The 25711-nt window shown below is 42.5% G+C and overlaps 1 protein-coding gene, 2 long non-coding RNA genes and 1 pseudogene across 4 annotated transcripts in view; 2 read left to right on the top strand and 2 right to left on the bottom strand.

Annotated features, from left to right (window-relative positions):
• The window catches only part of MALT1 (MALT1 paracaspase), a 62801-nt gene that overhangs the window by 25686 nt on the left and 11404 nt on the right, over positions 1–25711 (bottom strand). Inside the window, exons 3-8 of one of the 2 annotated variants that reach the window (XM_027069068.2) lie at positions 16042–16163; positions 8525–8684; positions 6080–6258; positions 5312–5408; positions 4761–4790; positions 1759–1785 (exon numbers count right to left, since the gene is read on the bottom strand). In XM_027069068.2, the coding sequence (XP_026924869.1) occupies positions 1759–1785; positions 4761–4790; positions 5312–5408; positions 6080–6258; positions 8525–8684; positions 16042–16163 (615 nt within the window). The remainder of the gene's footprint in view (positions 1–1758; positions 1786–4760; positions 4791–5311; positions 5409–6079; positions 6259–8524; positions 8685–16041; positions 16164–25711) is intronic. The other variant, XM_027069069.2, reaches the window with a different exon arrangement.
• Positions 89–4712, top strand: LOC128312354 (uncharacterized). The gene is made up of 3 exons (XR_008291501.1): positions 89–534; positions 1113–1355; positions 2331–4712. It is a non-coding gene; the product is annotated as an uncharacterized LOC128312354 (long non-coding RNA).
• On the top strand, positions 12981–13723 carry LOC106978906 (40S ribosomal protein S11-like; annotated as a pseudogene).
• LOC128312353 (uncharacterized) lies at positions 16173–24013 on the bottom strand. Its single transcript, XR_008291500.1, has 3 exons — positions 21405–24013; positions 18941–21158; positions 16173–18910 (listed from the first exon to the last, which is right to left on the bottom strand). It is a non-coding gene; the product is annotated as an uncharacterized LOC128312353 (long non-coding RNA).

Genomic DNA, 25711 nt, shown 5'->3' with positions numbered 1-25711 from the left:
AATGAGCAGCAGGATCGGCAGCAGCAAAGGACAGAATGTGGTTCCTAACGGCTAACCAATAATTTTAAGATTTTCAGACTCTTGATAAACATACCTGGATGGGCAGAGTTAGACTCGGGACAGGGGACTATTTTCGGAAATTCAGCACCACGGCTGGGGATAGTGATCTTTAACAGGCCGCGTAGAAACCAGTCTGAAGACGGCGGGTGGTGGCACCAGGCACCGGCAGAAGCGCCGAACGGTTTCTGAACGTCTGCCGGGTCCTGTTCTGCGTGCTTTAAATGTAACGGATTCAAATAAACCTCAACTCGTCTCCGAGGTGTTTCTTTCCACCATCACATTAATAAGGAATCCGAGCACAGAGAGATGAAGCAGCTGGCTCAAAGGAACTGAGCCAGTCAGCCTCGTTCCATAGTCTGTACTTTCCGCCATCTGTATACCTAGAGCCAAATACCTCCCACGCCCAGGAGCACGCGGGAGAAGCCACAGGGAAAGATGGGAGTGGAGTCAGCGATGTGTCCACCACAACACAGGGTAACTCTGTTTGCGTTTTTAACAGCCCATATAAAACGCCGGAGCCTGTTACAAGTTTTTAAACGTTCTCTTTTTCAAAGCCTCACTTTGGGGGGCATCTTTTGATTCTTGAGGAATCAGGATAGAATGAAAGAGGGGGCCAAGAAAATCTCCGAGGCTTAGCGGCGGTTTCTCATAAAAGTTTTCCCGAGGTAACTTTTCACAGTGTTCACTGAACGGCAAGAAATAAGAGGCCAATTTAGGAAAAGGCCTAATTCTGTGTGGGTCTGGAGTCTGAAGCACAGTCCCACGAGACTCTTCAGCAGGACAGCACCCCCGTAAGGGAGGCGACCCGGTCTGTCTAATTTGCATCTGCGTAGGGGGCACAGCCCCGTCACTGCTCACAATGGCAGACGCTGACTAGTCAAATATGGGCACGAAACTAAGTAGGCTAGTTACGGTGCTAAAATAATGAGAAATGACCTGCCGGGAAGTAAGAGGGATCGCTGTAAATATTCAATGACGTAGTTGCCTCCTTCAACTGTTTGTGTAAGGTTTCATTTCCAGATATTTTCACAGGCTCCATCACTGCCTTTCAGGATTTCAGGCCCATGCTGACGTCCCCTGTCTTGACGTGGTCCTCAGCACTACTATGTGTGTCACCACAGCTAAGGCTTTCCCGTCAGCTTCGCTTGTTCAGACATCTGATCTGGTCAGAAGTGGCCAGGGTGACGGAAACTTCTGCTGTCAGTCTCTTCATGGTCAACGACCGCCTGTATCTCTGTACAGCACCAGTGATCCTCTCTTGCTTCAGAGAAAGACAAGCCACCCGACTAGCTCAGGTGTGTTCTATGATTGAGCAACTCTGAACCCAGGAGTCTGGCAAGTTCAGAAACGTTACCCCCGTCATTCTTTCACAGACCGTTTCTTGCCTTTCAAATTAAAGATCATGCACTTCCCCCTGTAACTGCCTTTTTAGGCCAGAGTCATGTACACAATGATAAAAATATACATTGATATTTTCTGTGGCTGCAGCATGCTTCTGTCTGTACAGTCTTGTAATCTAGAATATTTTCAATACTTTCGCTTGCATGAAATTATACTTCATAGAAGTACCAATTTCAATCCTCCGCTGTATTACTTTAGTAAAGAAAAAAGTTTAGTACTACCACTGTGGCCAAAGAATATCTGCAGTACCTTTAAGTTGTTACATTCAAGTTAACATTTTACATTTATATTACTCACCAGGGCATCCGAGATTATTTAATTCATCTAAAATGAAGTAAGAGAAAATAGATTAGTTTTAAATAATCACACTGCCCACGTGGCACAAACAGTCAGACCAATCAAAGAGGTAGGTTTCAAGCTATTCAGGCATGTTCAGTTTAGAACTTTCCAAACACCTTCCAAGAGGAGGCGCGCAAGCAGTGAACACGGAGAAAGGCTGCTGGGGTCAGCGAGGACTTCAAAGTCATGACTGTGCTCCCTGAATGGCAAAAAGCTGAACAGACTCCTTCATGATGTGTTCAGAGTTTTAGCTATTCTGGCCTTTGGGACAAAAAAGAGTCAAGGGATAGGTCTGTGGCCTCAACTGTAAACTTCCTGAAACTAAGAAACAATCTCAAATGATTTTTTCTTTTTTCAAAAACTCTTACTTGTCCAACAGTTTGAGGTTTACAGAACTAATGTGAAGAGAGTAAAGAGAGTTCCTGTAAACACCAGTTTCCCTATTTTAACGTCTTGTATTTAGTAAGGTGTATCTGTCACAACTAATGAACCACTAATATTCTCTCTCTCTCTCTCTCTTTTTTTTCCAGGACCCCATTCAGGACACCACATTACATTTTCTGATGCCCCTCTGGGTTCTTTGTTGTGGCAGTTCCTGAGCCTTTCCTTGATTCGATGGCCTTGACAGTTGTGAAGATTACTGGTGAGGTGCTTTGTAGCATCTCTCTCAGTTTGAATTAGTTGATGCTTTTCTCATGGTTAGACCAATGTAATGTGTTTTGGAGGTACAGTAGTTTCAGAATTATTAACCTGCACTCTCTGCCTAAAGGAGAGATAAAATCATCTAAGCAAATACCCATGACATTATAGCCATCTGTTTCTCCTTTGTAAATCTTATGAAGATGCCAATTAACACGAACAATAAACTATAAATGTTACATTGTTCATAAGATGTCATGAAGGAACTTATTCTTCTCTGTGGTGTAAAATCAACTAAAGAGTATCATCAATAATCACTACATCAATTGTACAGAGCTCTCTACAATTTCTCTTGCTTCTCTTACAGACGTCATTCATTTCTAGTTACTTGGGTCAGCACCTTGTTCTTCCATCCCCTCTTCACTTTACATTTGTAATACATTTAGATTCTTTGGTTACATTCTGCATTCCATCCAGGGATTCCCCCTCCTCTGGCCTCCTACTAAATGTTTTTAAAAACTTGCATGCAAGTATTCACTGTTACGATGAGCATACAGAATAGTTTCACTGCCCTAAAGAAAATCCTGAGCTTTGGGGCGCCTGGGTGGCTCAGTCGATTAAGTGTCCGACTTTGGCTCAGATCATGATCCCATGTTTCGTGAGTCCGAGCCCGGGGTCGCGCTGTGTGCTGACAGCTCGGAGCCTGGAGCCTGCTTTGGATTCTGCGTCTCCCTCTCTCTCTGCCCCGGACTCATGCTCTGTCTCTGTCTCTCAAAAATAAATGTTGAAAAAAAAAAAAAAATCCCAAGCTTCACCTATTCAATCCCCACTTTTGTCCTGATTAAGTATCTTTAACAAAATTCATAAAATGAAGTAAGTAACATCATATTCTGCAGGCTAAAAAAACCAAAAAAGATACAAAGTGGGACACTGTTAATGGTATGTGTTAATCTGCCAATTAGAAAACATCTCAACTTTTACGCTCTTTGAGAAAGAAAAGTTGGATCTAATTTTTCCATTGGAAATTCCTGAAGTAGTTGCATAGTTGGATCTTCATCTCCAAGCGTGCTGAGATTTGTGTGAAAATCAAAATTTAATAATGTTTGCCATTGTGAAAACCACAGAGAATCATACAGGCACCCCATAGCAGCACCCCAGCAGGACGGTGATTTCCATGCATTGCCCTAGAGCCAAACAGCAGTGCTAGTGTGTATGTTAGTTCTTAGAGATATCCAACGTTAGGAAGGTGGAGAAAATCATGCAACCAGGCAAAAAAGGAGTAAGAGGAGGAGGAGGACGAGTTTGTTAGGATTTCTTCACAGAACTTCTCTCATGTAAGGCCCCTGTGGACAACAGGACTGGGATCCCTTTATGCTAGAGAGTTCTTGGTCAAAAGTATGCTTTGGGACAAGACCAGTAATTACAGCACTTCAATGTGACACCACAGAGAAATGAAAGACAGGAAAATCCAGGAACCAGAAGATTTAACATCATTTTTTTTTTTTTTTTTTTTTACTTTACCCACGTGGAGCCCAAGGTTAAGTAAAAGTGTAAAGCAGGAATTGAAAAAATACTTTGCTATCTACAAATTGAATTTCGTGAAACAATGTGATATACTAAGGGAAGGAGGTAACTTAAGTATTACAATTTACTCATTAGAACTTATACGCAATGCTTCACAGAATTAAAACAACTTAAAAGCTTATGCTGAATTCTTGTCCGGTTCTCTTTATACACTATGACAAAGATGACACAATGGATTCATCTATAGACTTGTAGCTTCAAAAATGGATCTTCATTTGTAAAACTGTTTACGTTGAAACAAATATCAGATACCGGACAAAACATGTGCTCCACAAGAAACTGCCTGTCCTGAAACTCTCGCAGGAAACTCTCGCGGAAAGCATGTTCGCATCAGAGCAGCACGCAACCGTGGCTAAAAGGATGGCTGCGATCATCCAAATGGCTATCCATGATAGTACAGCCATCCGTCTCTTTAACAGACTGTCTAGGTAAAACTTAACATTAAGAATTAACGGCAAGTATTTCCTATTCAGAAGATGTGCAGTAACGCTGCGGTATGCGATAGAAGGTCAACTGGAAATTAGTCACGTGTAAATTAGTTACGTGTGTCCATTTGACAGTGTCGCTGGCAATTTACGAACCTTAACACTGAGATACAGTATCGTTCAGCGAAATCTCTTTCTTATAGCTAGTATTTTTTCCATCGCTGCACTCAGCAGGCTAGACAGAGCACTCCACCGCTCCCCAGAGGAACCAGCATGCAGGGTATTCGGGTTCAAACCAAAGGATTACGCTACCTTCAGTGCACTCCACTGCATCTGTTCTTCCTTGTTCCAGAGAAAACAAATGTGAATACAGTGTAATTCATGCTCTCAGGAAGGGCAGCCATCAGGTAAACAGAGAAATAAATATCATACAAATATGTTGGCAAACCAACATGTGCATCGACATCTCCTACTGTGGACGACCTCACTATAAATGCAGTAAGCCTGAACAGAACAACTCCCAAATTACGAACTTCATAATGTGGATTGTTGGTTGGTAATCATTCTTTCCTTTCTAGGTCTGTAGTGCTCCGTTTTAAAAAGACGTGCTATTGAAACTCTCTTCCCGCTTAAATCAAGATTTTGATAACTAAAGTTTTTAAAGAATACTTTTTTCCCCACAAACGTTTATGATTGTGAAGTAAGTATTCTCTCGCATTTCTATATAAACAACGTAACTCCTGAGACTTAACACACCATTAAATAGAATGAGGTAAAAAGTAGAATTTCCGGGGCTTACATGTTTCATTTTAAGTAATTTGTATTGTACTCCATTCGTGAGAACACTGAGTAAGACTGCTTACCTATGATGATTTCTACCTTCTTGCTATCTTGACTGTCTCGATCGTTATATACGTGACACCAGTAGGTCCCTTGGTGTTCCAGATCCACATAAGGCACCTATTATCAATATCAGAGCACACACACATTTCCTTCTCAATTTTAATCTAAATTGGCTTGGAGAAAAAGTTATTTTGAAGTCAGGAAAAAACCTATAAGATCTCAGAGGACTTTAGATATTCTTACATCATTTCCATTTATTAGGTTAAATATTAGCAGGCCAATATTAGTGACTCTAATAATGGTAAGTTAGGCGCAATACTATCTGACATTTTAGTATAAGCCCTTAGATGTGGGCTAGTGTTATGTTCCAGTACTTTTAAAAATATAAGAATCAGGGGGCGCCTGGGTGGCTCAGTCAGTTAAGCGGCTGACTTCGGCTCAGGTCATGATCTCGCGGTCGTGAGTTTGAGCCCCGCGTCGGGCTCTGTGCTGACAGCTCAGAGCCTGAAGCCTGTTTCAGATTCTGTGTCTCCCTCTCTCTGACCCTCCCCCGTTCATGCTCTGTCTCTCTCTGTCTCAAAAATAAATAAACATTAAAAAAAAATTTTTTTTAATAAAAAAAAAATGTAAGAATCAGTTAATATTGAACAACAAGGGACTTGAAAAGAAAACAAGGAAAACGTGAAAACTCCCCAAAGGATATGAATTTTAATGTCTGTCTTAATTTTTAATTATACTATTTATTTTCTGTATCAACACACAAAATACGCAAATAACCAACTTCCTACCATGTATAGCTTTTTTGTCTCATGTATTAATGGTGACTCATTTTTGAACCACTGGTAGTGAGGAATAGGGCTTCCAACAGCAACACACTGTAAAAGCAACGTGCTGCCAGGCATCAGCTTTTGGGACCTTGGTTCAACGCAGATTTGCAACTTGGATTCAGAGATGCCATCCAAACTCCCTGAAATTAAGAGAAAAATATCACTGAACATAAATAAAATCTCTAGGTTAACAATACTTTTTTCCTTTTAACTGAAAAAAAAAAAAGTGTTTTCAAGTTAATTTTTTTGTAACCCTTACTAGCCTCTCCCCAAACTCTGTTTCATAAAACTGTGGCACTTCTAGAAATACTAAGAGATGTTCTGTGGATAAAAGGATGCTGTAGAGGGGCGCCGGGGTGGCTCAGCGGGTTAAGCGCCCAACTCTTGGTTCCGGCTCAGGTCATGACCTCACAGTTTGTGAGTTTGAGTCCCGCATCGGGCTCTGTACTGACACTGCAAAGCCTGCTTGGGATTCTCTCTCTGTTCCTCTCTCTCGGTCTCCCTCTCAAAAATGAATAAAAACTTTTGAAAAAACTAGAAAAAACAGGATGCTGTAGACAAGTAAGTTTGGAAAATTCTGGGTTAAATACAGTTACACAGATTTTTTATTGCAGGACTTCTCAGAGCTTTAATCATTAGTATGCTTTGTGTATTCAAGAAGGGAAAATCGTTCAAGCGGTTTTCACGTGTGTTTGGCCACAGAATCTTTTTGGTGGGGGCAAATGACTTATTAACACCTTGAGTGATATTCATATTTCAAACAGAAAGTGCTACATTCTACTGTTTAGCTTATTAAAAGGAGGGGTTTTGTTCTCAGCATGGAATAAATATGAATGGACTATCACTAGCATTTCTTCCTGAGGTAGACACTAGAGAGAGTTATTTATTGAACGCTCGTGTTGCTCTAAAGTCCTCAAGGAAGGAGGTCTTACCAGTGTTAACACAGCCCCAAGTCTCTGTCCTGAAAGTTGGTGTCTCACACACGGCAGGTGATCAGTCTTTGCTGAACGAATAGGATTTCATGCACTTAACTTTATTTTTTTTCATTTTTCTAAAACAGTTCAATTCAAACAAGGTGAAGACTCTGACAAAATCAGGGGGAGGGGCGGAACCCAAAAAAGCACACCGTGGGAGTCTACTGGCTGGGTCACAAACACCGCCATCGAGAAAGATATTTAGGTTTAATACAAATTTGGTACAAAGAAAATGGGAAAAAAATACCTCTATATGCTAAAAGCAATTAGGCTTCACAAATAAGGCCAGCGAGGCTATTTTATTTTTTTGACACCTTAATTCACCAGTGTTCTTTCTCTTATTTTCTTTTATACTCTCTTTTTAGTTCTTCTCTAATATGGGGAACTGGCTGGAAACTCTACAGTTCACATCCTCTTATCAACAAAGAGAAAGTAAACAGGACTAAAATATACAAAAGAATGTACTGGGATGATATCATATAATTAACTTTCTCATATACACACATCACCTTTTACTCTGTTCGATGCTTTTTGTTCTACACAACACACACAGTATAACAGACAGCATGGCCAGCGTCTGGCTTTCCATCACACTGCCTTTGTCTCATGCTTACGTAAGAATGTAAAATCCCACCATGTAAATCATACATACATGCTTCATGCTAGACTCAAATGTCCTCTGCATGCAGAGGATTTCACTTATAAACATATTAAAGTTCATTACATGCACAGAAATATTCAAGAAAGATAAAAATAGTTTTCTTCATCATGACTATTTTTAGAGATTGTTTATTCAGGTATAGGAAAAGCTACACTGAGACAGAAGAATGGAAGACAGACTGGTAACAAAGTCTGTTTCCCACCTATTCTTTTTGTCTGGCAAAATGACAAAGAATATGGTTCTTGACTGTGAGTGTGAATAAGAAAAATAACATCTGACCGCGACTCTAGATCAGACTGAGTTTTTAAATCAATACCAGTTACTGGACTAAGTAGATAGATGACAAGGACTAGAAAAACAGTCTGATTGAAACACTTTACTGCAGTGAACGATACGCGCCCTTTCATGTCAACATCGACTCTAGAGGTTTTATTCCACAACACAGTATGCTCAGAGTAATACGAGTGTTTGGGAGAAAAATATACAGTGGAGAAAGAAAGAGAAGAAGTTCCCAGAGGTCAGTACCAGGGCCAGTCTGAGGTTCCAGGTCATCTTAAGGCATCTACATATACGTATATATGTGTATACATATCAACCTTCACCGAGAAGGAATCAAAGCACAGGAGATAAAAATCTTAGCAACTGGTGATCTTCTATTGGTGATAAGTACACATGTGAGCTTCCGGTACTATTTCTGATGCTATGAAATTAAACATCTGAAATAAAGTAAGGCGATTCCCATTCCAGTATTCAATTTAATTTATCACTTACCCTGGAGGTTTCCTGTTACTTCTGTGACATCACAAACATCCAGCTGTGACCACTGGCTGAATTCAAAGGTGAAATTGTTATTTACTCGACAGACGTAAAAGCCTGCATCTTTTACGTGCACGGTGTTAAAAATTAGTTCTGATGCATTTCCGTTTGGAATCTGTGAAAGAATCAGTAAGAGAATGTAAATGAATGACTCATCAAAACACGCCTTGTAAAGTGTGCTGTGTAAAAAATGTGTTGATTTCCCCGGAGCTTTGAAAAGCGTATCTTTTCTCAAGTCCTGAAATATTTTTTACTTAAAAAAAAAAAAAACAACCAAGCAACATTTTGAGTAATTTAAGATTAAAGTCTTAGAAATCCACACTCTTTTACAAATGCATTAACCAGAGAGTTAAGCTCTTTCCCATAGTTCTTCCCCAAACAGAAAATTGTCTATTTTGTCATTTAAAACTGTTCAAATCATCAGTATTCAAAGAAATCTACAATGGCAAATGTATAAGTAACACAGAAAGTTAGGCCTGGCTATTAATTTCAGTTATGGCCAAATTAGCTGCGAATACACATAAGCAAGTTTTTTGTTTGTTTTTTTTTACCTTGAGACCCTATTTTTTCATCTGCAAAATTCTGTAAGAGGACAAACTCCTTAACTACTACACTTCTTTCAGGGTCTGGGCGGAGAAGGGCTATGGAAAGCGTGTCGGTGATGAGAAGGATGGCCGTCCAAGGGTCTCCCAAGCTCTCCCCTCAGGGCTTTGGTCACCACATTAAGGTTTCTTTCCCCTTTACTCATTAATCTGTAAGGGCCACCCACCTCCGGCATGTTGCCAAGGAGCTGAGTCGTGTACCTCATTCCGTTAGATTCCTTGCAAGCGTAGTTTAGTAAGTTCATCTCTCTCTCTCTCCAAACCCCAACCAACTGAATTCAACTCTCACCCCCTCAGAACCTGCACCAGGCCCAGGGCATTTTGCTGAAGATTTGACAGCTGGGATGGCGAGCTACACTTGGCACCATGGTGAGGCTTGGTAGGCAGACTAGCTCAAGCTGAAGACGTCCGGGATGAACAGACTGCAGAAAGCGGCTTTCCCAGCGACTCCCCTATCTGACTAAAAGCAAAAACTTCCGGGAAATGAGGCTACCGGAAATTCCTCCTTCAGGGTGACTTTATCCGGGAGGGAGACTAAGAGTAAACCTACCATAAATCCCCTCTCCAGGAGGAGTTTTATGGCCGTGATGATGAAAGACCACTTGCACCCGCATGAAGAAATATTGTCACAAACTTTCTTATCTGTTTCTTCTTCTAGAAACCTCTTCGCATTTCCTAGAGAAACCCACTCATTCTTCCCATACACGTCTTTCTCCCTCCTCCCTTTTCCCTGTTAAGTAAGTATGTAAGCTGCTGGCTTATTCACAGAGCTACTTCCTTTGTAAGTTCCCATAGGAAAAAAACCTTTTTCTCTTGTTAATCTGTACTTCATCAGTTAATTCACAGGCACCCAGAGGCTGAACCTAAGAGGGTAGAGGAAAACCTCTTCCTCTTCTGCCAATCCCAGGCTCTTCCCTTGCTCCTGGCGATTTTCTCCCTGCTTTAGCATCCGTTTCTTTTATCGCATCACTCTCAAAAACCTACTCTAGTACTCTGTATCTTAAATAAATAAAAACACCCCAAACAAACCTCCCTTGACCCACATCCCCTCCTCTCAGCAGCACCGAGAATGTGAACTGCCCCTTTCTTCCTACAATACTTTCCCCTTGAGGCTTCGTATCCCTCTCTGCTGGATGTCCTCCCTTCCCTCTTGCAGATTTTTTCTTAGTCCCTTTACTGGGTCCTCTTCCGTAACATAAACTTCCAATGTGTCTCCAGATATCCAAACTGCCCAGCTGATTCATGCAGATGTCTAACAGGCATTTCGAACTTAACACATCTAAAACCACATCCTTGCTTTTTCTCCCTAAGTCTAGTTCTCTCCCAACCTTCAATACCTCAGTATAGAACACATCCCCAGATGCTTCAGTCACCAATCCAGGGGTGATCCTTGATCTCCCTTCCTTTTTCTTCCATCGGGGCTGGTTAAACTCTGCCTCTAAAGTAACCTGGGCTGGGCACTTTGCTCCCGCTGCATGGCCTCACTCTAGCCGTGCTGCCATCATGCCCAGGCCAGCTCGGGCGCCGGCTAACTGGGCCTCTTGCTCCTCTCTTGCTTCTCTCCAAGCAGGGGCCTTGTGTTTTAAAAACGTAAATCCCATCATGTTATTTCTCCTGCTTAAGACTTCAGTGCATCTCACTTTATATCACCCTGTTTATTTTCCTCATGGTTCTGAGCTCAAAGAACTCTCTTATTTGTTTACTGTCTCTCCCCACTGGGGGCAGGGTGGGGAGAGGGGGCAGAACCCTGCGTGTCAGTGCTTCATCATCATGGCCTGAGATCCTGGCCTAGCACGAAACAGGTGCTCATCAGGTATCTGTTAAATGAACAGCTCTTAAGGGGCTCCTGGGTGGCTGGGTCAGTTAAGTGTCTCTTAATTTTGGCTCAGGTCATGATCTCGCTGTTTGTGGGTTCAAGCCCCGCATCGGTCTCTGCGCTGACAGTGTGGATGGAGCCTGCTTGGGATTCTCTCTCTCCCCCTCTCCCTGCTTGTGTGAGCATGCTCTCTTTCTCTCTCAGAATAAAAAAGCTCAAAAGAATAAAAATAAAAATGAATAGTTCTTAAAATAGCCTCATGAACATAAGAATGGTTCAATAAGGGGTGCCTGGGAGGCTCGGTTGGTTAAGCGGCTGACTTGGGCTCAGGTCATGATCTCACGGTTCACGGTTCCTGGGTTCAGGCCCCGCATCTGTCTGGCTCTGTGCTGACAGCTCGGAGCCTGGAGCCTGCTTCAGAGTCTGTGTCTCCCTCTTTCTCTGTGGCCCTCTCCCGCTCATGCTCTGTCTGTCTCTGTCTCTCAAAAATGAATAAACGTTTTTTTAAAAAAAGATATTTTTTTCAACTTTTTTTTTTTTTTTTTTTGGGACAGAGAGAGACAGAGCATGAACGGGAGAGGGGCAGAGAGAGAGGGAGACACAGAATCGGAAACAGGCTCCAGGCTCCGAGCCATCAGCCCAGAGCCTGACGCGGGGCTCGAACTCACGGACCGCAAGATGGTGACCTGGCTGAAGTCGGACGCTTAACCGACTGTGCCACCCAGGCGCCCCTAAAAAAAGATATTTAAAAAAGAATGGTTCAATACAACTCGACTTGTGAGGGCTTTAGAGTCTATTATAACTCTTCAAATCTAAGAAGTACTCCCCACCCCCTACATTTTTACCTTTCTCAAACCAGGGCATATTTTACAAATGATATATATATATATATATTTTAATGTTTATTTATTTTAGAGAGAACACGGAAGGGACAGAGAGAGAGAGAGAGAGAGAGGGAGAGGATCCCAAGCAGGCTTTGCGCTGACAGCAGAGAGCCCAATGAGGAGTTCGAACTCACGAATCATGAGATCATGACCTGAGCCGAAGTCAGACGCTTAACCGACTGAGCTACCCAGGCGCCCCTACAAATGATACTCTTAAGTTTTATGTTGTTTCTCTTTCAGAAGGCATTTATTAAAATAAAAGCAACTTTGCAATTGAGAAAATGTTAAAAATCACTTTATTTTTATTTTTTATTAAAAATTTTTAAAAAATATTTATTTTTCAGAGAGAGAGAGAAACACAGTGTGAGCAGGGGAGGGGGGAGAGAGAGAGGGAGACATAGAATCTGAAGCAGGCTCCAGGCTCTGAACTGTCAGCACAGAGCCTGACTTGGGGCTCAAACCCAGAAACAGCGAGATCGTGACCAGGGTTGAAGCTGGATGCTCAACTGACTGAGCCAACCAGGTGCCCTGTTAAAAATAACTTTAGTTACCATTTCTTGAAAGCCTAGTGTATGAAACTTCCTGTCCATTAAATCCTCATAACCCCGGATGACAGGAATTCACATGACTAATAACGCTAGTCAGGGTTCCAACAGAGGCCTAACACCAGAGGCTACACGCAATCTCTCACTACAGTTTGGCTGCTCTACCTTACTTGTGCGTAAGGGATGGAAATGAAAAACTGTACAAAACCACAGATTTCTTCTAAGGTACAGAATGATCCCATTAAAGGAAAGATGATAGTCTCAGAATGGCTCTTTAACTTAGTTTCAGGTTTGCAAATGTAGACTTCGCACTGAATTCGGAAGAAAGCTTAGTTATTTGACTAGCAGGGTGAAAAGAATATGGGAGTTTCAAGGTACAATCTAGGAGGAAAGGGAGTGAGGGGAGGTGGAGAGAGAGGAGAGAGGCCCACTAAAGTGAGACACAACATGGGCCGGACAGACTGGTGGGAAAAGCCCAATGGCAGAGAGCTCAAAGAACTTTTAAGAAAAAAAGGATTCCAATATGTGATTTTAAATTCCTTATTGGGTGGTGCAGGGATACCATATTTCCATAAGAGGAATAAACGCTCCCCTCCACCAGCCTGAATTTTACTTCAGAATCTACCACAATAGCCTAAATCTTTTGATATAAGAGTTACATGGAATGTTTAAAATAACATTCCATTAACCTTCCATGTCACCTTGGAAATATCTTAATTAAAGATTTCGGTTGCCTTTCTTCGGGCAGTTGGGAAGATGGTGGACCCTCAGGCTGAGTGTGCCCACCCGAAGCAGCCAACCATCTTTCAAGAGAAGAAGGGGGTCTTGATGGGAGACACTGGCAAGGAGAAGCTCCCACGAAACTATAAAAACACTGGTCTGGGTTTCAAGATGCCCAAGGAGGCCACTGAGGGCCCCTGTATTGACAAGAAATGCCCCTTGAGTGCTGATGTCTCCATCCGAGGGTGGATTCTGCCTGGTGTGGTGACCGGGACGAAGACGCCGAAGACCGCTGTCATCCACCGAGACCTCCTCCACTGCAGGGTAAAGGACGAGCGCTTCGAGAAATGCCACAAGAACACGCCCGTGCACCTGTCCCCCTGCTTCGGGGATCCAGATGGGCAACACGGTCACAGTGGGCCAGCGCCGGCCCTCGAGCAAGACCGTGCTTCAATGTGCTCAAAGTCGCGAAGGCTGCTGGCAGCAAGAAGCGATTCCAGAAGTTCTGAGACATCTGTGCACACCCTCAATATTGGAAACTGTATTTGGAAAATACAGTTATTTTCCAAAAAAAAAAGAAAAGAAAAGAAAGAAAAAGAAAAAAAGCGAGAAAAAGCGAGACTTTGGTTGGAATATAATTTGTTGTAAGGAGTTCTGTATGGATATGTTAGAATGTACTGGCAATATTTACCCTCTGTTAACGTTGTTGCTCCGAGTGATTTCTAATTTCCACAATTTTTAGTGACTAAAGAATTGATTTTATTATTGCTTACCTTTTTTTAACATAACAAGGGACTGTCTTAGCAAAATGATGATTTTTCACTACTTCAGTAGTAACACAGCCATGTCTATCAGATCAAAATTCTAAAACATACGCTGAGGATAATGATGCTAATTAATTTACTATCATTCTCTCTTATGACTGAGAAAGTAAAGTACATTTAAAAAGTTACCTCTTGAAATTGAAGAAGATATAAAGAAATGGAAAGACATTCCCTGCTCATGGATTGGAAGAATAAATATTGTCAAAATGTCAACACTACCCAAAGCTATCTACACATTCAATGCAATCCCAATCAAAATTGCACCAGCATTCTTCTCGAAACTAGAACAAGCAATTCTAAAATTCATATGGAACCACAAAAGGCCCCGAATAGCCAAAGTAATTTTGAAGAAGAAGACCAAAGCAGGAGGCATCACAATCCCAGACTTTAGCCTCTACTACAAAGCTGTCATCATCAAGACAGCATGGTATTGCCACAAAAACAGACACATAGACCAATGGAATAGAATAGAAACCCCAGAACTAGACCCACAAACGTATGGCCAACTCATCTTTGACAAAGCAGGAAAGAACATCCAATGGAAAAAAGACAGTCTCTTTAACAAATGGTGCTGGGAGAACTGGACAGCAACATGCAGAAGGTTGAAACTAGACCACTTTCTCACACCATTCACAAAAATAAACTCAAAGTGGATAAAGGACCTGAATGTGAGACAGGAAACCATCAAAACCCCAGAGGAGAAAGCAGGAAAAGACCTCTCTGACCTCAGCCGTAGCAATCTCTTACTCGACACATCCCCAAAGGCAAGGGAATTAAAAGCAAAAATGAATTACTGGGACCTTATGAAGATAAAAAGCTTCTGCACAGGGGCGCCTGGGTGGCTTGGTCGGTTAAGCGTCCGACTTCGGCTCAGGTCATGATCTCACAGTCCGTGGGTTTGAGCCCCGCGTCAGGCTCTGTGCTGACAGCTCAGAGCCTGGAGCCTGTTTCGGATTCTGTGTCTCCCTCTCTCTCTGCCCCTCCCCTGTTCATGCTCTGTCTCTCTCTGTCTCAAAAATAAACGTTAAAAAAAAATTAAAAAAAAAAAAGAAAGCTTCTGCAGAGCAAAGGAAACAACCAACAAAACTAAAAGGCAACCAATGGAATGGGAAAAGATATTTGCAAATGACATATCGGACAAGGGCTAGTATCCAAAATCTATAAAGAGCTCACCAAACTCCACACCCAAAAAACAAATAATCCAGTGAAGTAATGAGCAGAAAACATGAATAGACACTTCTCTAAAGAAGACATCCGGATGGCCAACAGGCACATGAAAAGATGCTCAACGTCGCTCCTCATCAGGGAAATACAAATCAAAACCACACTCAGATATCACCTCACGCCAGTCAGAGTGGCGAAAATGAACAAATCAGGAGACTATAGATGCTGGCGAGGATGTGGAGAAACGGGAACCCTCTTGCACTGTTCGTGGGAATGCAAATTGGTGCAGCCACTCTGGAAAGCAGTGTGGAGGTTCCTCAGAAAAATAAAAATAGACCTACCCTATGACCCAGCAATCGCACTGCTAGGAATTTACCCAAGGGATACAGGAGTACTGATGCATAGGGGCACTTGTACCCCAATGGTTATAGCAGCACTCTCAACAATAGCCAAATTGTGGAAAGAGCCTAAATGTCCATCAACTGATGAATGGATAAAGAAATTGTGGTTTATATACACAATGGAGTACTACATGGCAATGAGAAAGAACGAAATATGGCCCTTTGTAGCAACATGGATGGAACTGGAGAGTGTGATGCTAAGTGAAATAAGCCATACAGAGAAAGACAGATACCATATGGTTTCACTCTTATGTGGATCCTGAGAAACTTAACAGAAACCCATGGAGGAGGGGAAGGAAAAAAAAAAAAAGAGGTTAGAGTGGGAGAGAGCCAAAGCATAAGAGACTCTTAAAAACTGAGAACTGAGGGTTGATGGGGGGTGGGAGGGAGGGGAGGGTGGGTGATGGGTATTGAGGAGGGCACCTTTTGGGATGAGCACTGGGTATTGTACGGAAACCAATTTGACAATAAATTTCATATATTGAAAAAATAAAAAAATAAAAAATAAAAAGTTACCTCTTTATTCATTTTGAACCACTGATATTGTACAAAGGGATGTCCAGTTGCCCGGCAACACAGTTTCACAAACTGTCCAGCCAAGACTGCCTTTGATTCTGGGTTTACGGTGATCTTTATTCCTTAAAAAAAAAAAAAAAAAAGGAAGGAAGGAAGAAAGAAAAGGAAGACGGAAAGAAAAAAAAAGTTAAGTTACGGTGAGAGGTTTTCCTTGTTTATGTTTCTGAAACCAAATTAAAAGAAAAAAGTATCGTGGAAATAACTTGCACATTCATTCCAGTTGCAAACTGCCCGTTCGTGTGTCCTTCCCCATCAGACTAGGCATCTGTGAGCTCCAGGCTTTGTAAAACCAAGAGGAAAGAAACTCATCCCCAGAAGACTTTGATCTACTGTACTTCCCATGACTGGAGGAGAAAACTGTTTGCCCTGTTTCTTCAATTCTTAGAAAACTTTTTTCTGCATTCTAACACCTCTGGAATCAGGATGCACCTTCTAAACAGATGTCTGCTAGACAGCACTCATGATGCAGTTCTCAGTGCTGGCTTGTCAAACACGTGGTCAGAAACGCTCATACGGCTGGCACTTCAACTGAGTTAGGGGCACTGTTACAATAAGACGAGTGTTGGCCATTGAGAACGTCTCCAAAAGACATCTGAATTTAATGTTATGACTTGGCTTTAAAATGAAACTATTCTGCACACACAAAGACACCGAAACAGAACAGCAGGATATAAATCTGAAATATGGGATACGAGCATTTCTTATCTGAGAAAGGACTTTCAGCATCGACACTTTAAAGACGATCCTAAGTCAATAATGTTATGCCCTCCATCACGCCTCCCTCTCAGTTACTCTTTCTGGGAAAGCCAGCTGCCCTGACATGGGGATGCTCAGGCAGCCCGGTGGGAGGCCCGAGTGATAAGGAAAGACAGCTGGGACTCCTGCCGAAGGCCCTGTAAGTGAACTACCTGAGAACTATCCAACCCCAGTCAAACCAGACGGCTGCAGCCCTGCCTAACAGCTGGACTCCCACCTCAGCAGAGGCCGAAGCTGGAGCCAAGGCCACCCAGCCAAGCCATTTCCAGGTTCCTATTCTCAGAAACTGTGTGAAGTAATAAATGCTGCTTGTATTAAGCTTGGGACTTGGGGGTAATTTGTTATGCAGCAACACATAACTGATACAAAAGAAATCAAAGTTAGGAAATTTTACATTTGCCAAGGTTGTAATACGGAAAAGTGGGTTAGCTGGCTTTTAGGAAGGAAGAAGGAAAGGTCATTAAAACGTGTAAATATGTTAACTAATTTGGATTTAAATTTAAAAAAAAAACTTGTAAAATGTAATTCTCTGTACCTAGTTTTATTTTCTTTCCTCATCTATCCTGCATATGATCTGATAACAGTAGGTTTTTCCTCTGTAACCCACCAATCCAAAGGAACAAAACAAGATTACAACTGAAGAGGAGTGAGTCCAAATAAAAGCAGTCTTAATACAGCAAAGATACTAAACTTTCCAGAACAAAAATAGTAAATAAGGTGAAATGGGTAAGTGAAAAGCATTCCAGAAAGATACCAAATAAAACCAAAATCCAAAATAAATATTTATCGCACAATTATTACATTTGAGGGTCTGGAGAAACCCTGGAAAATCTTTAGTAAAGAGAGCACATCCTCTCAAAAAAGAATTTGAAACCTTTGCCAAGGGAGAACTTTCCCATTCGTTAATTCTTTATGTTAGCACCGTATGGAAGAAGGAACAGAGTTCTTCTGAAATCTGTCTTATGTGTTGGTTGGAAAATACATGTTGAAGACAGAAAATGGGATGAATGCACTCACTTCGGCCGGCCAATGCACAGCACTGCATTTAACACTCCCAATGCGAGTGTTTGGCCAGGAAAGGCTTACGTCACAACTTCAAGATACAAAGATTCTGATTTTCAAGGTTTATGTGTGATAAGAAAGAAAAAAAAGTTGTAACAACAAAAGAAGGGAACAAATATAAATCGGAAAAACACAGGGCTTGTGGCCAAACGGGCTTTAAAATGTGGGTCTTCTAGCCATCTCCAACTCGACGAGTCCCAAATCCTCTTTGAACAAGGTCTACTCCTGCGTGAGGCCCCGCCGTCTTCCATCCCAGCCAACCCTTCCATCCGGTTCCTCAGGGCAAAAACTTACAGCAGTCCCCCCGAACCCCTCATTCTTCGCAAGTAATTTCTCTGCAAGTCCTGTCGGTCACACTTTTCCACGTCTCCTCATCTTCAACGCCATGATCGTAACCCAAGCCACCATCAGATGCTGATGGAATCCTATTAGAGCCTGTAGACTGGTTTTCTTGCTTCCAACCAGCAGCCCAAATGTCTTTTTTTTTAATTTTATTATTTTTTTAAAATTTTTATTTATTTTGAGAGAGAGCGAGCGAGCACGAGCAGGGGAGGAGCAGAGAGAGGGAGACACAGAATCCCAAGCAGGTTCTGTGCCATCAGCGCAGATCCCAGTGCAGGGTTTGAACCCACAAACGATGAGGTCATGACCTGAGCCAAAATCAAGAGTCGGACGCTTAGGCAACTAAGCCACCCAGGCGCCCCCAAAATGTCTTTTTAAAACATAAATCAATCCATATCATTCCTCTGATTAAAACCCTCAACTGACCTCATACTGTACTTAGAATAAAATTCAAACTCCTCATCATGGTCTCAAGGTCCTACATAAACCGATGCCTCTAACCTCGTCCCCTCCTACTCTCCTTGTTCCAGCCACACCAGCCCCTCTTTTCAGAAGCCAGCTATTTTCTACCTTTCCACTTACTAGTCCTCTGCTGGATTTCCCCTCCAGCCCCCTGTTGCTTCACGGCCTGCGCTTTCTTTCTCATCACCTGCTGGGCAGGCGCTTTCTTTCTCATCACCTGCTGGGTCTCTGGCTTCGCTGGGAAATGTCTCTAAACTAGCTATCCCCCACCCCCACCTTCTCTATTATATTCACCCCACTTTGTGGGCTTCACTGCACGAACCAACTGAAATCCCTGTTTCGTTGTCTCACCTACTGAAACAGAAGCTTCAGGACAATAAGGATCTCGTTTGTCTTCGTCACCAGTTTACCCAACATCTGGAATAGTGCCTGGCATATGGTGAGAACAGTTGAGTGTTCAACATGTATTTGTTGAATGAACACGTATCACCGTCACAATAAAAACTACTGACTGCTTTGTATGTGCCAGGCGTTTTGATCTCTAACCTTCAAAAGAACCATGTGAGTTAGATATTGATTACACCTATGTTACAATGAAGAAAATGAAGTTATTTGCAAAAAGTCATCCAAATTACCCTGAGTATAGTATTTAACCTCTGAGACTAATTGTTTTTCCATTGTAAGATGGCAGAACCAGAATGCAACCTAGGTTTTCTTGGGCTTTAAAATCCCCATGCTTTTGTTAACCCAGTGATTCTTTTTTTTTTTTCCTTCGCCTTTTGAAGGTACACCTGACGAATGAAATGTGTATAAACTTAGGGTGTACGATGTGATAATTTAATATACATACACATTGTGAAGTGATTACAACTGGCTTAATTAACACATCCATAGTTATTTTCCAGTGATTCTTTTTTTCTTTTAACACTTTGTTTATTTTGAGAGAGAGAGAGAGAGAGAGAGAGAGAGCGCGCGAGCATGTGCCAAAGCAGGGGAGGAGCAGAGAGCGAGGGGGAGAGAGAATCCCAAGCAGGCCCTGTGCTGTCATGCAGAGCCCAACACAGGTCCAATCCCATGAACCGTGAGATCATGCCTGAGCTGAAATCAAGAGCCGGACGCTTAACTGACGGAGCCACCCAGGTATCCCCCCAACTTTGTTTTTTTTTTAAGATTTTATTTTTAGGTCATCTCCACACCCAAAGTGGGGCTTGAACTCATGACCCTGGGATCGAGTCGCATGCTGCACCGGCTGAGCCAGCCAGGCGCCCCTCCTTAGCGCACCTCCCGTGTTAGTTGTCTGCCACGGTGAGAGCGCCAGGCAGTGCTCATAAATTTACCATGGCAAATATTCTCTCCTATTATACAAAGAGAGAAGAGTGATGTCAATTAAAGGGCTTTCTCCCTATAGTGTCTTACAAAGAAATGAATGACTCTAAACGGACAAAGGGCCCATAGGGTCAGGATGTCCTAAAAGGGTATCCTTCCTTCGTGTGGGAGATAAGACTACATGATTTTTAATGTACACTCAAACTCAGCTTATACATCTGTCCTGTACCACCAATTTCAGTAGTCTAGTCTTCAACAAGCAAAGCAAATAAATACATGTATTTATTACTTCATGCTTCAAAGGCTGAGAACTGAAAGGCACCACGTGATCTGGAAACTGCCCTTGGTGAGTAGTAAAGACAAGAAGTCACAATACCTCCCATGCCTTAACCACACAAATTTCCTTCCTCCCACGTAGTGTTGTGCGGCAGGGAACCATGGTCAACCTGTAACCACCCTCGCGCAGCGCCCACTAGTCAGAAGGTGCTGAACAAAGGTAAGGAGGGAAGATGGCATAGTGCTACGCAGGGTGTACCACGGCAAACAAATGAAAGTTCTATTTGACAGCATGAATACACAGCTTCCTGGCAAACAAGTCTATTTTCAGATAACATCTGCAAAGAAGTCAAAGAGGTTACTTGATTTCCTGTAAGCCGGGAAGAGTCTGAACCAGGTACGATGGAACACGGGGATCGTGCATTCAACACAAACCTGTGTAGATCACAGATTCGTGATACTGACCAGTAAAACTCAAAACCCTGCTCGAATTCCAAAACATAAATTAGGGTGATTCCCTATGGTGACAGGAAGATTCACGATAGCTTCCCTTTAGGCTAGTGTCTCTTGAGAGGCGTTTAAGAAATTTTTTTAACGTTTATTTATTTTGGGGACAGAGAGAGACAGAGCATGAACGGGGGAGGGGCAGAGAGAGAGGGAGACACAGAATCGGAAACAGGCTCCAGGCTCTGAGCCATCCGCCCAGAGCCCGACGTGGGGCTCGAACTCCCAGACCGCGAGATCGTGACCTGGCTGAAGTCGGACGCTTAGCCGACTGCGCCACCCAGGCGCCCCTCTTGAGATGCATTTAAATACTGATGCAAATGGGGCGCCTGGGTGGCGCAGTCGGCTAAGCGTCCGACTTCAGCCAGGTCACGATCTCGCGGTCTGGGAGTTCGAGCCCCACGTCGGGCTCTGGGCGGATGGCTCAGAGCCTGGAGCCTGTTTCCGATTCTGTGTCTCCCTCTCTCTCTGCCCCTCCCCCGTTCATGCTCTGTCTCTCTCTGTCCCCAAAATAAAAATAAAAAAACGTTGAAAAAATAAAATAAAATAAATAAATACTGATGCAATTTACAAACAGCTGTTCCGGGAACTTCTACAAGTACTGTATACGCTACAATCCATCTGTTTTCAGAGACCATGAACCAAAAATTTCTTTCCATCAGCTTCTATCCAAAACTCTTCCTCCAAGTTATTCTAAGAATTTCTAAGCTATCATTGAAAAGTGCCTCCTCATATTATCCCAGAATAAATCCCATTTCTCTTCCTCCACTGACCTCCCCCCAACACAACCACAGCAAGTCCATCTATGTCCCCCTTACAAATCAGGGTACATTTGCACCTACGCTGGCTAAACCTCGTCCCCTCATCATCCCCCTTCTTCTCCCACATCGGCCACTGACCCTGGAACCCTCGGCACAGACACACATTCGTTCAGACCTCACCACTGCCTTTCTACCTTTCTACCCTTCTCCCTTATCTTTATTCCCATCCATACCACTGTTGCCTCTTTTCGCTTCTTGATATTTTCCTTTCAGAAATTTCTGTCACTCCCGAAACACGGAAAGTCCCTTATGAGATGTAGCAGCAGTGTTTTTTACTTTGGCAAGGACAGAAAATTGCCGTCCATGGGTCAAAGTGGCAATTGGGGTAATAATTCATCACCAAGTTTCTCAAATAGCCCAGAAATTTCCTAGCCATGAGAGAAATGACACTGAGTCCAGGTTGAGGTCAGCAGACCTGGGCTTTAATCTACTTTTGTCAATAACTGTGACTCTGGCTAAGTGATAACCACTGGAAATCTTACTTTCCACATAAATGCGTGCTCACATTTAAAATGTAAATGTTCGTAACAGCACAGTTCTGTTCCTTCACAGAACTATAAAGATAAGATGATTCTGAACTAAAGGTATTTTGCAAATGAGTGAATAATAGTCAACCACCTTGGCTCCTGTCTTAAAGACAGTAAGAATAATAAAAAATAAAATTTTGATATCAGAAACGTAACAGTGAGTGTGCTAAAAGGCATTTAAAAAAAAAAAAGTGAAGTGATGTGAAATAAAAAAGGTGTGGGCCAAATGGAAAAGACGCCACTGAAGAGATCTCAGCCAGAGCTGTCTGATACGTACAGAGAGTGGAATCTGGGATTCATCTGATGAAACCCATGTATACGACGTTCGTTTTCTCTAACCATCCCCCATCGTCTAGGCTCTGCTTAACAAATTCTGGGTCAGGGCATCACTTCCTTGGCAGCCATTTTGTGATCTACAGAACTATGTAACTGATGGAGCCTATAAATCTACTCAACATGTTTTCGCTTACAACAGAAGACACAAACATCTTCAACTGCACATCTAGGTTCATTATTTGCAAAGGATACAGATGCCAATACTGGTCCCTTGGAGTCAGGGTTTTGGGTCCTTTAATGAGAAAATAAAGGTCTAAAAAAATGGTCTAAAAAACCATTATGGGAGCTATGGTTCAAACAATGTCAGCACCCACTCAACGCTCCCACTCCCCTCCAGTTCCCAGTGAGATGAGCAAGGGAATAAAATAGGGAAGCGATGAGTGCTGGGAAATGGGGACGGGCACCATCCACACATAAAAACCGTATGCAATTTTTCTAACATAAGGGACAGGCCAGATAAACTGGGAGTGGGGAGCAGCTAGGCAATCCACGTGCTGTGAAAAAGCCCAGTTAGAAAAAAAAAAAAAAAAAAAGCCCAATTAGAAACAAAGCAGAAGAGGGTAAACCTCAATCCTACGGGGCTCCTTCAGAAAATATACTAGGTGTCAGAGCCCATGGAGAGCATGAAGTTAGGGGTGAGTTACCCTTGGCTTTGACCCCATGCTCAGTGAGGGGCCATCGAGCTTGGCTCCTAGTCAAGGGATCGTTCCAGTTAGAGGCAGGGGGACGTCTGCCCCAGCTACTTCTTGGCTACCAAAACAAATACGTAAAAGAAACCCAGCTTCTCAGAAAAAGAGAGAAACTCCTTATTACAGCCCTCTCCTATGGCTATCTCTGGCTGTCAGCTCACAAACTGGAATGGAATGTGGCAAAATAAGACTAAAATGAACCTAAAGTTTCCTCTTATTTCCGCATTTAGGTCTGAAGGGTCTGTTCAGAGGTTCAAAGCATCTTGGGCAGAAGTCACCCTACTCACCAAAAGCAGACTTCTCTATGGAGACAATCAGAGAAAAGTCATTGGACTTTCTGTGGTAGTAAGAAACTACCTTACCACAGAAAAGAGAGAAAACATGAGGATCTATTTATTTTGTTTTTTCACCAAGATACAGGAATACACTGAAAAGGAAAAACTGAAGATCAGGTAAGACTTGCTCTATACGCACTTGTTTTTACAATTGTGGAGGACGTGATCATTGACAGCTTTGTTTTTCCTGTTAGACTATGAACCTTTCCTAGGCAAGAACTTTGGTTTTAATTATCTCTGAATCACAGCACCAAGTACAACGCCTGGAATGGTAAAGGTACTGGTGCACAGTATTATATGATACACTGTTTACTGAACGAACGAGTAAAATCCCCAATTAAGTGGACTGTATCAAAGCTTTCCTTCTTAATTACAGTATTTTTTATTCTAAATATCCTTATTAAAATATTAAAACTGTCTCTATAATTATTTTTTTAAAAATTTATTCATTTGGGGGTGGGGAGAAGAGGGAGAGAGAGAGAATCCCAAGCAGGCTCCGTGCTGTCAGCGTGGAGCCTGATGCAGAGCTCGATCTCACAAGCTGTGAGATCATGACCTGAGCTAAAACCAAGAGCTGGATGCTCAACTAACTGAACCACCCAGGCGCCCCTCTCTGTAATTCTTACATTTCTTTATTCTGGTATCTGCAAATATAGTTTTATTTTTTATTTATTTATTTAAAAAAATTTTTTTTAATGTTTATTTATTTTTGAGAAAGACAAAGACAGAATGCAAGTGCGTTGGGGCAGAGAGACAGGGAGGCACAGAATCTGGAGCAGGCTGCAGGCTCCGAGCTGTCAGCACAGCCCGACACAGGGCTCAAACTCACGAGCTGTGAGATCATGACCTGAGCCGAAGTCAGACGCTCAACCGACTGAGCCACCCAGGCGCCCCTGCAAATATAGTTTTAGATTATTCACGTAAAATGTACATAGAAAGCTAACAATAAATTATTTCTTCCTGAAATTACTGAGCATTATTCAGATCCTAAAATATGTCCTCTTAAATCAATACTTAATATTCAAGTAACAGCTGATTCCCAATGGATACTATACGGCTAATATGACATAAAACCTCACAGAAACAGTGAGTAAGTGTTAACATAAAAATGTTAACATAGAAACTGCTTTCCTTTGCCTGTTCTCCCCTCAAATGCAAGAAAGTACCAGGGGATAACTCTCAAAAAGCTTGCAGGCCAAATATCAGAATGATCTGCACAGAGGAACACTCCCAGTAATGTGCTAATCCTACCATTTGGAGAAAAACACAGAGAGCAGAAACGGACCTGTCAAAAGCAGGGGAGACAACTGATGCTTGTTAGGTCGGCTCTGCACTCCCTGCTGGGTTGTCAAAAGTCAAAATCTAAAATACTGTCAAAAATTTCGGGCAGATCGTTACACATAAATAAATATGTGACTCAAGTTCAGTAAAGCCCAGCTTCACGCATGGGAAACTTCAAAAACTCGGAAACCTGAGATCTCAGGCGAGTGATCCAGCAGAAGTCACGGCATGGGAGGCCTCTGCGGTGGTGGGGAGGCAGCTCGAGGCGGCATTATTCCACACCACTCTTGCAGGTCCGCCACGGAGAGAACACTTACTCTCATTTTATAGACTTGGCAACCAAGAGTCAGAGAAATTAAGTGTGATTATTGAAAAAGATAACGAGATCTAAAAGTTGTATTTACTTCCTGGAGAGGTTTCTTGCGTTTTCGGAGGCCCCGCTATGGTATTCTATCAAGTACGAGAACTTAGAAGCTAACTGAGTGCCCCAGACTGGCGGATTTCAATCGTCACAACTTCTGAGTCCTAGTCAAGGCACAGGGGATATAAAAGTTAACAAATGTCACCTCACGAAGAAGTTCACCAACTGGTGACAGACAATGTCACTGAGATGCGGGCTGCATTAGCAGGGGTTATTTCCGCCCCGTCCCTCCTGGGAGGAACAGGCATGTCATCAAAAGGAGTTAACTAGAATCAATCTTGTGATTGCTGCTGGGACACAGATGAGTGCAAGGAACAATCAGTAGGTACCCTGCAACTATGCAGAAAGTCACTCTTGGAAGGAAGCCAATAACAAAAAAGGAAGGGCAAAGATGAAAAACCGATTCCTTGAAAACACTGTCTCTGGCCTCTCTTGAAGCCCAACCTGCTTCAAGACTTTTCAGCGAGAATTT

This window comes from Acinonyx jubatus, chromosome D3 (assembly GCF_027475565.1).
Source record: "Acinonyx jubatus isolate Ajub_Pintada_27869175 chromosome D3, VMU_Ajub_asm_v1.0, whole genome shotgun sequence".
Taxonomy (NCBI): Eukaryota; Metazoa; Chordata; class Mammalia; order Carnivora; family Felidae; genus Acinonyx; species Acinonyx jubatus.
The sequence above is the reverse complement of the archived record's forward strand: the minus strand, read 5'-3'. Positions and strand labels throughout refer to the sequence as shown.